Source organism: Crinia signifera, chromosome 3, assembly GCF_055691185.1.
Source record: "Crinia signifera chromosome 3, ASM5569118v1, whole genome shotgun sequence".
Classification (NCBI taxonomy): domain Eukaryota; kingdom Metazoa; phylum Chordata; class Amphibia; order Anura; family Myobatrachidae; genus Crinia; species Crinia signifera.
In genome coordinates, this window is record NC_139219.1 from 333,531,397 (window position 1) to 333,542,944 (window position 11,548).

The window sequence follows — 11,548 nt, forward strand, 5'->3', positions numbered from 1 at the left end:
TGGGCTGTATGATATAGTGACCCAGCTATGTTGTTCTGGGGTCAGGAGGATGGGAACATTACAGACAGTGATGGATAGAATAATACAATAAGGGGGCATTCAATCCCGCCCGCTATTTCCACCAGGGGAAATAGCGCCCGCCACCTCTTCAATGATACCGCTTCCGATGGGTGGAGAAGGTGCATTAACGGCGACTTTCAGTGTTTTTGAGGGTCTCCGCTAATGAAGGTGGACGTCGGCCATGTTCCTGTAAATCATTTATTCTTTGCCATTGCAGAATGAGTTCCTGTTTATGTAACCAGTCAGATACGGGGGACACGAGGCCGTAGTGAATGATATAAAGCGTTTCCTAATCTGAATTCGGGCTGTGTCTTCTTTGCAGGGTGTTCGGATTCCCAGTCCACTACACAGACGTCTCCAACATGAGCCGCTTGGCCCGGCAGAGGCTTCTGGGAAGATCCTGGAGCGTCCCGGTCATCCGCCACCTCTTCGCCCCCCTAAAGGAGTATTTTGCCTGTGTTTAAGTCATGAGGCAAAAGGGACCTGAGGCCGATCGCCCCAACCTTCCAGCTCCCCAGAGCCTGCGGCGCCTCACTGCTCCTCTCACTTCCACAAGTAGAAGAATATTCAGTAGGAAAATACAAAAACCTGGTGGAAGTGAACCCGCTGCGCCTAGGAGCCTGGTGGGACATGAGAGGACCGAGCAGACCCTTCTTCGTAATTCTCCTTCCATGTTACACTCTCCTTTGCATATGTCTACATGTCTCGTTTTATGTTTTTTAAGTTTTTACCTTGACGTTTTATAGAGGGAGGTGTTGGGACCTTTTAGTCCCCTCCCGGCCCGGGTTTTAGTAAACTATAAGTCAATGAGTCTTTAGAGAGGTTCATCCTGGGGGTGGGGGGCGACGTCTTCGCAGGATGTTCTCTCAGGTTTTACATTGTTAGTCCAGTTTTGAGACGGCGTTCCCCTGTTGCTGAAAGGCTCAGTCCCTGGATAGTTTTATGGGTCTTTTAATCTGCTCCCCTGCTGGGGGGCGGGTGAGAATTTGGGGTTTAGGTTAAGCAACAAGAGAGTGTGAGGTGGCCTACGGGCGGACGTAGCCACACAAGGGAGGAGATGCAGTCCGTACGTCTCCTGTTGCAGCACACGAGGCCCAGGACTGCTAAGTCGTGCGATTTCAGGGGTGGCTGCCCCAGAGTGCCGCTTAGTGGTCCGTTATACCGGTATGGGGGGGTCCGTATGTCTCTTGTATTGTTCAGTTTAAGTCACCATTAGGTTATTTGACAAACAGCATTTCTGGTGTGATCATGCAGCAGGATTCATGTTCCTTGTTAAGAAAAAAGGTGGCAAAAATATACAATTTTAGATATTTTTTTTATATATAAATAATGTGTTTTTTTTTTTTTACAGTGTTTCTGGTGCCTCGTGCAAGAGGCTTGGTATATAGCAGCTCAGACAAACAGCTCTGACCTCTACCACTGTTTACAGATATATACTGTATGTGTAATACCTCTGCAGGTGTGAGCACAGCCTGTCTGTGGCATGGCCCCTCCCCCAGTCCGGTGGCGCCGGTAGGCCCGCAGAGACGTGTGCCGATTTTGGGGTCCTTATTACGGTGCTTAATCTTTTCACTTCTTTATCATGTGATCTTCCTCAATATACGTCTCTGCAGCTGGGGTGTGCCACTGCGACTGGTGGGGGGGGGAAGCCGACCATGCTCCGTTGGGTGGGTGTGTGTATATATGTGCGTATACATACAGTACGTAGATATACACCCACACGCCTACGGATAGAGCCCTCCTCATCTAGCCCTTTAATAGGATTACTCTGCTAATCCCCTGCTGTATTGTTCTATGTATTGTATTGCAGCTGAGAACAATCGGCCTTGGCTCCCCATGGCTCTCCCGAGGAGGCCGGCTGGGGAGGGCTCCATCTGTATATCGTACTGGTTTTGTCCATAAGTCCATATTGGACCTCGTTGCCATTATCATGATTTAGGCATTTTCCCTCACAACCCCTACGAGGGGGTCGCTGGGGGGGTCTGCCAGTCACTGTATGAGCATGGGGCTTCCATCGTAGACACGTGGTATGTGCACACACTTGTAGCGGTAATATATACAACTCTACTGGTACTACTTACTACTACTGTACAATTTCCTCACGTGGTGCTTTCCAACAGAGGGATGACTAAAAACATCAGCTCCCACGGTGCCTTACTGAAATGCTGTGCCACCCTCCAGCAACAGGGAAAACGTGGCACTTCCTGGACATGTGATCATGGTGCTCGCCACATGGCCCGGTGCTTCTTTCTTAGATTTGTGCCTAAGTTACAGATATCACAGGGGCATCATGGCACGACCACGTGCCAGACCAGAACGGTGATCTGTCCCAAACCGACCAGCGGTACAGGGGCTGAGTGCTAGAACCGATTTCCCCCATCAAGGTGCATAATCCCATCCACGCTCTAGAACCTTAGAGTGCCTTACTGCACTGTGGGTGGTTGTTTTCTCCTTACTGCACTGTGTGTGGGCAGTTTTCTTCTCCTTACTGCACTGTGTGTGGGCGGTTGTCTTCTCCTTACTGCACTGTGGGTGGTTGTTTTCTCCTTACTGTACTGTGTGTGGGCAGTTTTCTTCTCCTTACTGCACTGTGTGTGGTTGTCTTCTCCTTACTGTACTGTGGGTGGGCGGTTGTCTTCTCCTTACTGCACTGTGGGTGGGCGGTTGTTTTCTCCTTACTGCACTGTGGGTGGGCGGTTGTTTTCTCCTTACTGCACTGTGGGTGGGTGGTTGTCTTCTCCTTACTGCACTGTGTGTGGGCGGTTGTCTTCACCTTACTGCACTGTGTGTGGGCGGTTGTCTTCACCTTACTGCACTGTGTGTGGGCGGTTGTCTTCTCCTTACTGCACTGTGTGTGGGCGGTTGTCTTCTCCTTACTGCACTTTGTGTGGGCGGTTGTCTTCTCCTTACTGCACTGTGGGTGGGCAGTTGTCTTCTCCTTACTACACTGTGGGTGGGCGGTTGTCTTTTCCTTACTGCACTGTGGGTGGGCGGTTGTCTTCTCCTTACTGCACTGTGTGTGGGCGGTTGTCTTCTCCTTACTGCACTGTGTGTGAGCGGTTGTCTTCTCCTTACTGCACTGTGTGTGTGGGTGGTTGTCTTATCCTTATTGCACTGTGTGTGGGTGGTTGTCTTCTTCTCTGGCCTCGTGAACCCACCTCCCCATTAGAATAAACGGAATATGGAAAGGCATACATATGTAAGAACTGGACATGGAGGGACAGAGGTATAAGGATGATGGCGATCCTTAGACATCTACTTCCACCAGATGAAACCACTCTTAGTAGTGGTGGGTGCCTAACGCAGAAATGTAGTCCTCCATGAGCCACTTCTATAGGTCCTAGTTAATGACTGGTGCTATCCCCCAGTGCGGTATGCTAGCACCTACACCCAGTGGAGGCTGCCATGTTTAGGAACCAGTCTCAGGCTTGTGAGCCAATGAGAAGCTTTGATACATGAATGTTGCTTCCACTTTGTGTAGGTGACCGGGACGCCATAGCCATTGTCTCTGAACAGATCCATGCTCTCTATACGGTGCCTTATTGCCAACATGCTTATGTATAACTGGCACCACCATTCCTAATGGTCATTTTCTATCTGAAGCAGGGGGTTCCAGACATGGCCTAGTCAGCCGCCTATTTGACGCAGTGGTTCCACCGATGCCAATAACCCAGGCCTGCATCCTGTCCCATCTCACAGCTATGCAATAGAAGAGTCCCAAGGTTCAAGATCACTGTTGGTGCAACCTCCGTCAGCCCTGCCGTTCCTCGGGCCCGTTCCATCTCTCCTGACAGGAGAATGATGTGCAATATGCAGAATTACACACTCAAGGGCCAACCATGGTGCTTGCTGTCTAGATTTCTACACAGTTACTGTATTAATGGGGAAATGTGCCCCCATTGAGTGCTAAATTATACTGGAGCTTCCAACGGAGCCGCTCAGGCAAGGCAACCCTCGCGCCCCTTTGGTGGGAGGACAAGCGATGTTTTTACTCATCCCTAAAAGCAAACAATAGCAGCTTCGTTTTATATGTCTATTTATAAACAAGGTCTTTAATCAAACACGATCCTTCTCAGCCCAACATCAGCGGGTTGCGTTATTTCACAACTGTTTGAAATCTGTAATACTGGGATTAATTTGAGTTACGAAGAACAGGAGGGGGTGGGCTTCCCCTTTCCCGATGAAAGAGGTGGGGGTGCACTTCAAAGCCTCCTCTGATATTTTCTAGTCTATAACCTCTGGGTCTGCTTACAATAATCTAGACTATCACAAGTGTTTTTGTGTTGTAGGGGGCTAACACCCCTCTGCTCTCTTCTTCTTTGTATCAGATGTGAACATATTTTTGATTTTGTGTCCAAAGTACTTGATGAAGACGGGGCTGTGCTGTATCACTCAGACCGAGCTTAAACACAACTGTGTACCGGTGCCCATCTCCTCGTTATACTGTACACCACACGGCCTCAATTGGCCATCGTCATGACCCAAGCCTGTGCTCGCTGGCCGGCCAGTGTGTACATCACTACCCCCGGCCAGGCGCATCATAGTGGGACTGCCAGTCACGGACCTAAAGGCACCGTGTTTCTCATGCCAGAACATCTTGGCGCGTCATCTTATACCAGAGCAGCTTTTGAATAATGGGCAACTAATAAGCTACACCCAAAAAAAGTGAATATATTATAATGCAAATGACGGAGAAAATTCTGCTTTGCATTTTTGATACTTTGGGAAAAATGTATTTCTTACAAATTTACACTTTCATCTCTGTAGAAAATTGTCCGCAAACTTCTGCAATAATCACAGTAATTCCTTCCCCCATTTATGGCGGCTAATCCCATGGCATCTTCTTCTGGTGAGCACTGAGCTCTGCAACTGAGCTCTAGTGTCTCATCCTTGCCCGGCATGGGCAGTGTAGCAGGTAGGTTGGCCTGGAATCTGTAGATCTAGACTGAAGCAGTGTGCTAAGTAAATTTCCCTGGGTTAGTTGAAACGGTTATTACAAAGTCGACATATTCTGTAATGCTTTGTGGTTGGTTAGCCGAGACTGGTGGCTCTTCCCGATGGTGAGTACCTGTCGGGTTGATGTCATTCTGTTCTCCCTATTCATCTCTGACCACCCCAACCCAAAAAATCTAATTGTTTAGGAATTTTGAATGACTTTAGGGTATTTTGGCGGCCAATGAATTAAAAAATTAAACTAGTTTCCCAAATTGGATCTAGTGCTTGAGATAATAGATGCCCTCAATTAATAGGCAACTTAGCCACAATGTGTGCATATGGGAAACTACCGGAAACTTCTAGAAGGTGAGATGTTAATATTCTAGGTGTTCAGTCTGTGATCATTCTACAATATTCAACCTCCATATAGAAGTGACTGGTAGTTGGGCTCTTTGCCTTGTCTGGTCCATGTATCTCAAAAATGAGAGCGAATATACTGTAGCAAGACCAGAATGAGCACCACAAAGTTGCCCTACTATAAACGGCCAAACAATGGCTGTTGACCATTGTATTGATGAGTGAGGTAGACTACAAAGAAGCCCAATGTCTGACCTTCGTAAGTGGAGATGGTTCACCCATCCTTCAGGAGGTCCGACTGGAGTAGTGGAGTGAGTGGAAATAACTTCTAGACCATATCAGTGATAGTAATGCCACCGCTGGTATCTGAATGGATGGCCCTCATGTAGCCACATCCATCCATGTGGCCATATCTGGTGTTGGAGCCCATTTTATAGATGGTAGAATTAGGTTCTTAATGAACTGGAATATAATTAATGATACCTTGACACTGGCCACCAAAGAGGAGATCCTGTTAGACTTTAGGTTGTGCTCTGGCCAGGTTTCGGTTACCGAATGCCGGAACACTTGGTGCTCTCTCCTCAAACATGTATGTAAGTTGTAGGAGTTACATGGTGCACAACGAGGTTCTCTGCTTAGGAACTCTTATAATGAGCAGAAGCTTTCGCCAGTCACCTGGGGAACTATCCTCTGGTATGTATCCTAAAGCTGCAGACCTTTGGCTTGGTTTCTAACCCACAGGTTCTCAAACTCATTCCTCAGGGCCCCAAACTGTTCACCTTTTCCAGATCTCTCAGAATCACAGGTGAAATAATTAGACTCATCTATGGGTCAGTGAGTAATGAGTACACCTATGCACCTGCCTGGTGACCTGGGAAACGTGAACTGTGCGGGGTCCCGAGGACCGAGTTTGAAAACCACTGGTCGGACCTGTGCGACTTTATTACAAAATGCTCTTTACCTCCTCTGCACATGATCTTTACTATAATGAGTACACACCTTTGGAATCTTAAAGAGAGGTGTACAGAGAGGCACATGTGCCTCTCCATGTCTCGGCCCGGCAGCCGACACATTTACCGGTGTAATATATTGATAACGGATCCAGAGATTATAAGTAACATATATCGATGTCCGTGCTATTGATCGTTCTCTATGACACCGGCAACTGAAACAACTTTCAAAAGTTCTTCCCCGACAGGCCGTGTCAGTGTCATCCCGCATCACCAACGATGTGTTACCCCTGGTCAAGGTCTATGAGAGATGGTAGGGACGGCTCTGGCTGGGCACCCATGGGCCCGCAGAGTGCCAGAGAGAAGATATGTATTATGTAATATTACTTGTAAATCACGATGATATACGCTAGCACCATATGAAGAAATGGTCATAATATTGAAAATGATTAAACTGTATTCCATATTGGATAAGCACTGTGCAGGTACCCTCTAATAACGCTTCCCGCACACAGATGGTCTGTAGTCAGGGGAGGGGGGTTGTTGGATGAAACATGTTTACTGACAGTCTGGAGGTTTCACCTTCATGATTTGGGAGAGCTCACCGGTAGTAGAGCAGACCGTCATAGGGTGGACAATGAATGCATTAATATGGGGACTGGCTGCTGTCTCTAGTATGGTATGCCCAGAACCCTGTATTATTACTATATTCTGGGTGACAGCTTCCCTGGAAATGTTTAACAAGTCCGTAGCTTACACATTTGCGACTAGAAAAGTGCATACAAACATGAGGCGAAATGTACACTATGGGATGTACTGTTATATATCGCAGTCCATTGCGTGTGTATATATATATATATATATATATATATATATATTGCAGTCCATCCTGTCCTAGAGAACGGCAACAGAGCAAAGAGCATTTTGTAATATTCTTAACTTAAAAATGTGACTCCTTCCAGGGCGGATTTCCATACACCTAATGTATGAGTGACCTGCCCAGGTGGGGGCGGCAGTATTAGTCTGGCACGCTGCAGTGATTGAGCGCCCAGCTCCACTCTTGCAGCAGACTTGGTAGTATAACCCCCTGGTCACTAGGATAGCGCCTCAGCATCATCCCTTATACAGCATGCTGTGGCATAACATCTAGTAAAATCATATACAATATAGCTCTTGTCATGATTTGAACCACTGGGCTGGAGGAAAATTTCTGGGCAACTGGAAACCCCCCCCTCCTGCTCATACTTACGGCATCTGACACAATACCCGACTCGGTCATTGCTGTACAGAGTTGTCCCACAACTCTATTGGCTCATGGGTCTTTAACAAGCTGATTGGTTGCTGCAGCTCAGTGCAAAATGTACCATGATCGGGTTCAGCTATGTACGGAACATGATCGTCTGGATTCATAGATCATTGCTTCCAATTTCACTAGATTAAAACTCAAGACCAAAAAGTTGCCCCTTATTCACTTTCGAGACACACACACAAACGAATGACCTCTATACCCAAGAACTTGCGTTCAGCAAACATGCGTTCTAAAGGTGCTGGGATAATTCTCTCTGTATAGAATTTCACATACTTCAATTTTTTTTTTTTCATTTTTTTTGGCACAGCCCTAAGAAATCGAAAACCTAAAAAATAGAAACAAAAAAATCTATTAAAAAATGCCTGAATTCCTTAAAATAAGCAGAAGGTGGGCGGTGATTTTAAAGGTGCTAAACATTTTATGAAAAATATATATTGTTAAATTAAATCTATCTGGTTGATGACTGACTGTTTTTTTTTTTTCCTTTTGAACCTTATTTTTTTATTTTTCGTTCTCTTATTATATGGGGGTGGGGGGTGTTGAGGGATTCTCAGAGTGCTCCGTGAAAGCACCGTTATTTTACTCTTCTATATTATTATTACGGAAACAAACAAAAAAAAAAATGTAAAAAAAAAACATTAAAAAGGCATTTTAACTTTGTACTTGAAATAAATACATAAGAAAAAAACCTAAAAAATAAAATAAAAATGCAAGCAGAAGATTTTATGTGTTTTAGCCTAGACATTGAAATAGTTGGTGCTTTAACTCTTTGTGACAATGATGTATACTGAATTGAAGATTAAACTATGTAGAGGATTTGATAACTTTTACTGTTACATATGACAATTGTATCATGTTTCGCCCATGTTGGAAGCTGGTTTCTGTTGATCATGTCCCCACATTCCGTGCCCAGCTAGCTTACGTACTTATTGTCTTCTTTCCTTTGGCATAAGATGTCCTATCCATCCCTGTGACCTCCTGTTCTCAGTCACGACTGTGAGTTCTATGTGCGATTCCGCGCTCATCCGGCAATTTGCTCGACGAGTGGCGTCACCAAGAAAAAGAAAAGTAGTGATGGTGTGGTAGTGTGGCAGGAGATAAGGAGTTACCAGGCAGATGGGTATCCTACACGTGAACCTAGACTAGTCATAGTCCCTTATCTCCTGTCTGCTATTGACTAAAGCTACTGGTTTACAGCGCCATTTGTATTAGCATTTGCCAGCTGACCCTGGGTGAGATGCAAGTGGAGGTCCACTGTCCCCATTGTGTAATACTTTGGTTAATGTGTCTCTGGAACTCGTGCTTTGTAATGATGGCTTTAATTACGTCAGTATATTAATGATCGAAGTACACATCTAGGTGCGGCGCCTACAGATTTCCTGCCGGTGCCCAGCCTTTGGAGGTTCAGTGCATTTCAGGGGGTCAGATGACTCCCAAGGTTTGAAAGGACCCTTGAATTTGTCCTTTTCTGGTAGACTTACCAATGGACCACACAACGGGCTCCAGACCACACCTCGTAAGCCACATTGGCAATTCCAGATAGTCTGCCACGGATGTTGTTGCATCTCACGTGGAGCTCTGGTTGGGGTCCTTCAGAAGTTGAACCAACGGGAGTGTCAGTGGCCTGGTTGACCGTGTCATACCCCTCCGATAACTGCTTTTCGTTCCTTTATTAAGGAGACGCTCTGTCATTAAGTGGTGTTAGCCCTTGTTTTGTTCTAGAACTGCTATTTATTGACAGTAATAATGTACATTTCACCAAATGATTGCTGGAAGGAGAAGCGCAGGTGGAGAGAGGAGAACCTGAAAGACGTTAGTGGGGATGATTGGGGTTTTTGTTACTTAGGGGTATGTTTTAGAGAAACGAGCCCTCTTCTGTTGACATTCTGTTGTATCTCTATGTAATTGATGCTTGTGGCATAGCTGTATATGAACGATGAGGGAGTTCTGCCTGACGCAGATGGTCCCATCTGTATCTTCACCTCATTATTATTTTTGTGCCCAGAAAAATAAAGAGAAATAAAACATTTGAATTTATATAGTCCTTTATTTGTGTGATTTTATGTGAAAATGTCTTTAAAAAAAAATTATAATGTTGATTTATTTCCATGTGACTCCATATCCTTCTACACCTATTGTCAAGGCTGCTAGAACCATTTTTGTTTTTTGTCTTTTCCCATCATGCATTGGGTTCACGTATACCTGGAGGGGGGGACCATAAATCTGTGGCTAGCCCATGAGGGTACAATGTTGCTGAAATAAAAGACAATAACCTACACCTACATAAATTGCAGATAAAACAAAAACAAAAAACACTTTGAGGGCATCTAACAACTTCCGCCCTCACCTAATGTCAGGTCAAAAAACAAGCTGGACACCTGGTCGAACCGAGCTACTCCGAGCAGTGTCACGTATCTTCTTTTTGGTTAAATTGCTTAAAACTAGGGTTGGCTGGTTAAAACCAAATGGGTTTAATAAAAATAAAACACTATTTTTTTTTATTATCACACAGGTATGGGGAGGGTAAACCAGATCAGAGTGCTATTTAGTCTGCCTAGCATCAGCTAAGTCTCCACAAACTACTCGTACATTCGATTATTCAGAAAAATGAGGGAGAAACAAGTACATTTACAGAGGAGAAAGTCCTACCAGAACTCTCAAAACTGAACGTGGATAAATCAATGGGGCCAGATGGGATACATCCAAGGATACCAAAAGAGCTTAAAGGAGAGCTGGTAAAATCATTAACAGAATTATTCAACCAGTCACTGGATTAATCCCAGAGGACTGGAAAATAGCAAATGTAGTCCCACTGCACAAAAGTGGAAGCAAGGAAGAGGTAAGCAACTATCGACCAGTGAACCTTACATCAGTAGTAGGGAAACTGATGGAAACACTCTTAAAACAAAGAGTTGTAGATTATCTCAAAACCAGCAACTTACAGGGTCCGAAACAGCATGGGTTTACTGGGGGAAGATCATGTCAAACAAATCTTATTGACTTTTTTGACTGGGTGACTAAAGTAATAGATCAAAGTGGGGCTGTAGATGTAGCTTATCTAGACTTTAGTAAGGCTTTTGACACTGTCCCACATCGCAGACTGTTAAATAAACTTGAAAGTTTGGGATTGGATTCTAAAGGCCGCCATACACTATGCGATTTGGGCCCGATTTGACCCTATTCTGAGGAATCGGGCCGTGAAATCGGGCCGAATCGCATGTGCAGACATCCCATCCGACCCGATGCGCGGTCCCGTGCGCATCGGGTCGGATTCGGGAGGTCGGACGGGCTGCACATAAGATTTGTTAAATCTTATGTGCAGCCCAAGGTGGGCAGGGGACGCAGCGTATAGTACGTGCAGTGGAGGGAGCCGAGCGGGGGACTGTAAGCAGGGAGTCGGGCTAGAGAGGCAGTGGGCGCACTATCCTGGGCGGGGGGGGAATGCCGCAAATAGTACTTCCAGTTCCAGGCGGTGAACGCCGCAAGGGGATCAGAGACAGAGACTGGGTAGCGTTGGGGAAGCCGGGCACATAGAAATGAATGGACAGCCAGTAATTGGCTGAGAGCTCTCTGACTGAGAGAGCTCTCAGCCAATCACTGACTGTTAATTCATTTCTATGTCCGCCCGCTGCTGCCCGGCTTCCCCTACACTACCCGGTCTCTGGTCCCCTCGCAGAGTTCACCGCCTGGACCAGTGCGCCCACTGCCTCCCCTGCCTGGCTCCCTGCTTGCAGTCCCCCGCTCGGCATCTGGCTCCCTCCACCGCATGTACTACAGGCTGCGTCCGCTGCCTGCTTGCAGCCCCCAGGCCCTGCTCAGCTCCCGGCTCCCGCTGACAGCAGCTCCCCGGGAGGACTGCATGTGATAAATCGCATGCGATTTATCACATGCAAAACCTGGCACATCAAGTGCCAAATCGTATGTGACCCCCCCCCCC

The 11,548-nt window shown here is 46.3% G+C and overlaps 1 protein-coding gene across 6 annotated transcripts in view; it reads left to right on the top strand.

Moving 5' to 3' along the window:
• The window catches only part of LOC146064915 (DNA (cytosine-5)-methyltransferase 3A-like), a 196,320-nt gene extending 186,672 nt beyond the window's left edge, over window positions 1-9,648 (top strand). For all 6 annotated transcript variants that reach the window (XM_083178924.1, XM_083178926.1, XM_083178925.1 and 3 more), the window contains one exon: window positions 383-9,648. In XM_083178924.1, coding sequence (XP_083035050.1) covers window positions 383-524 — 142 coding nt within the window. In that variant the 3' untranslated portion in view covers window positions 525-9,648. The remainder of the gene's footprint in view (window positions 1-382) is intronic.
• The last annotated feature ends 1,900 nt before the right edge of the window (window positions 9,649-11,548 follow it).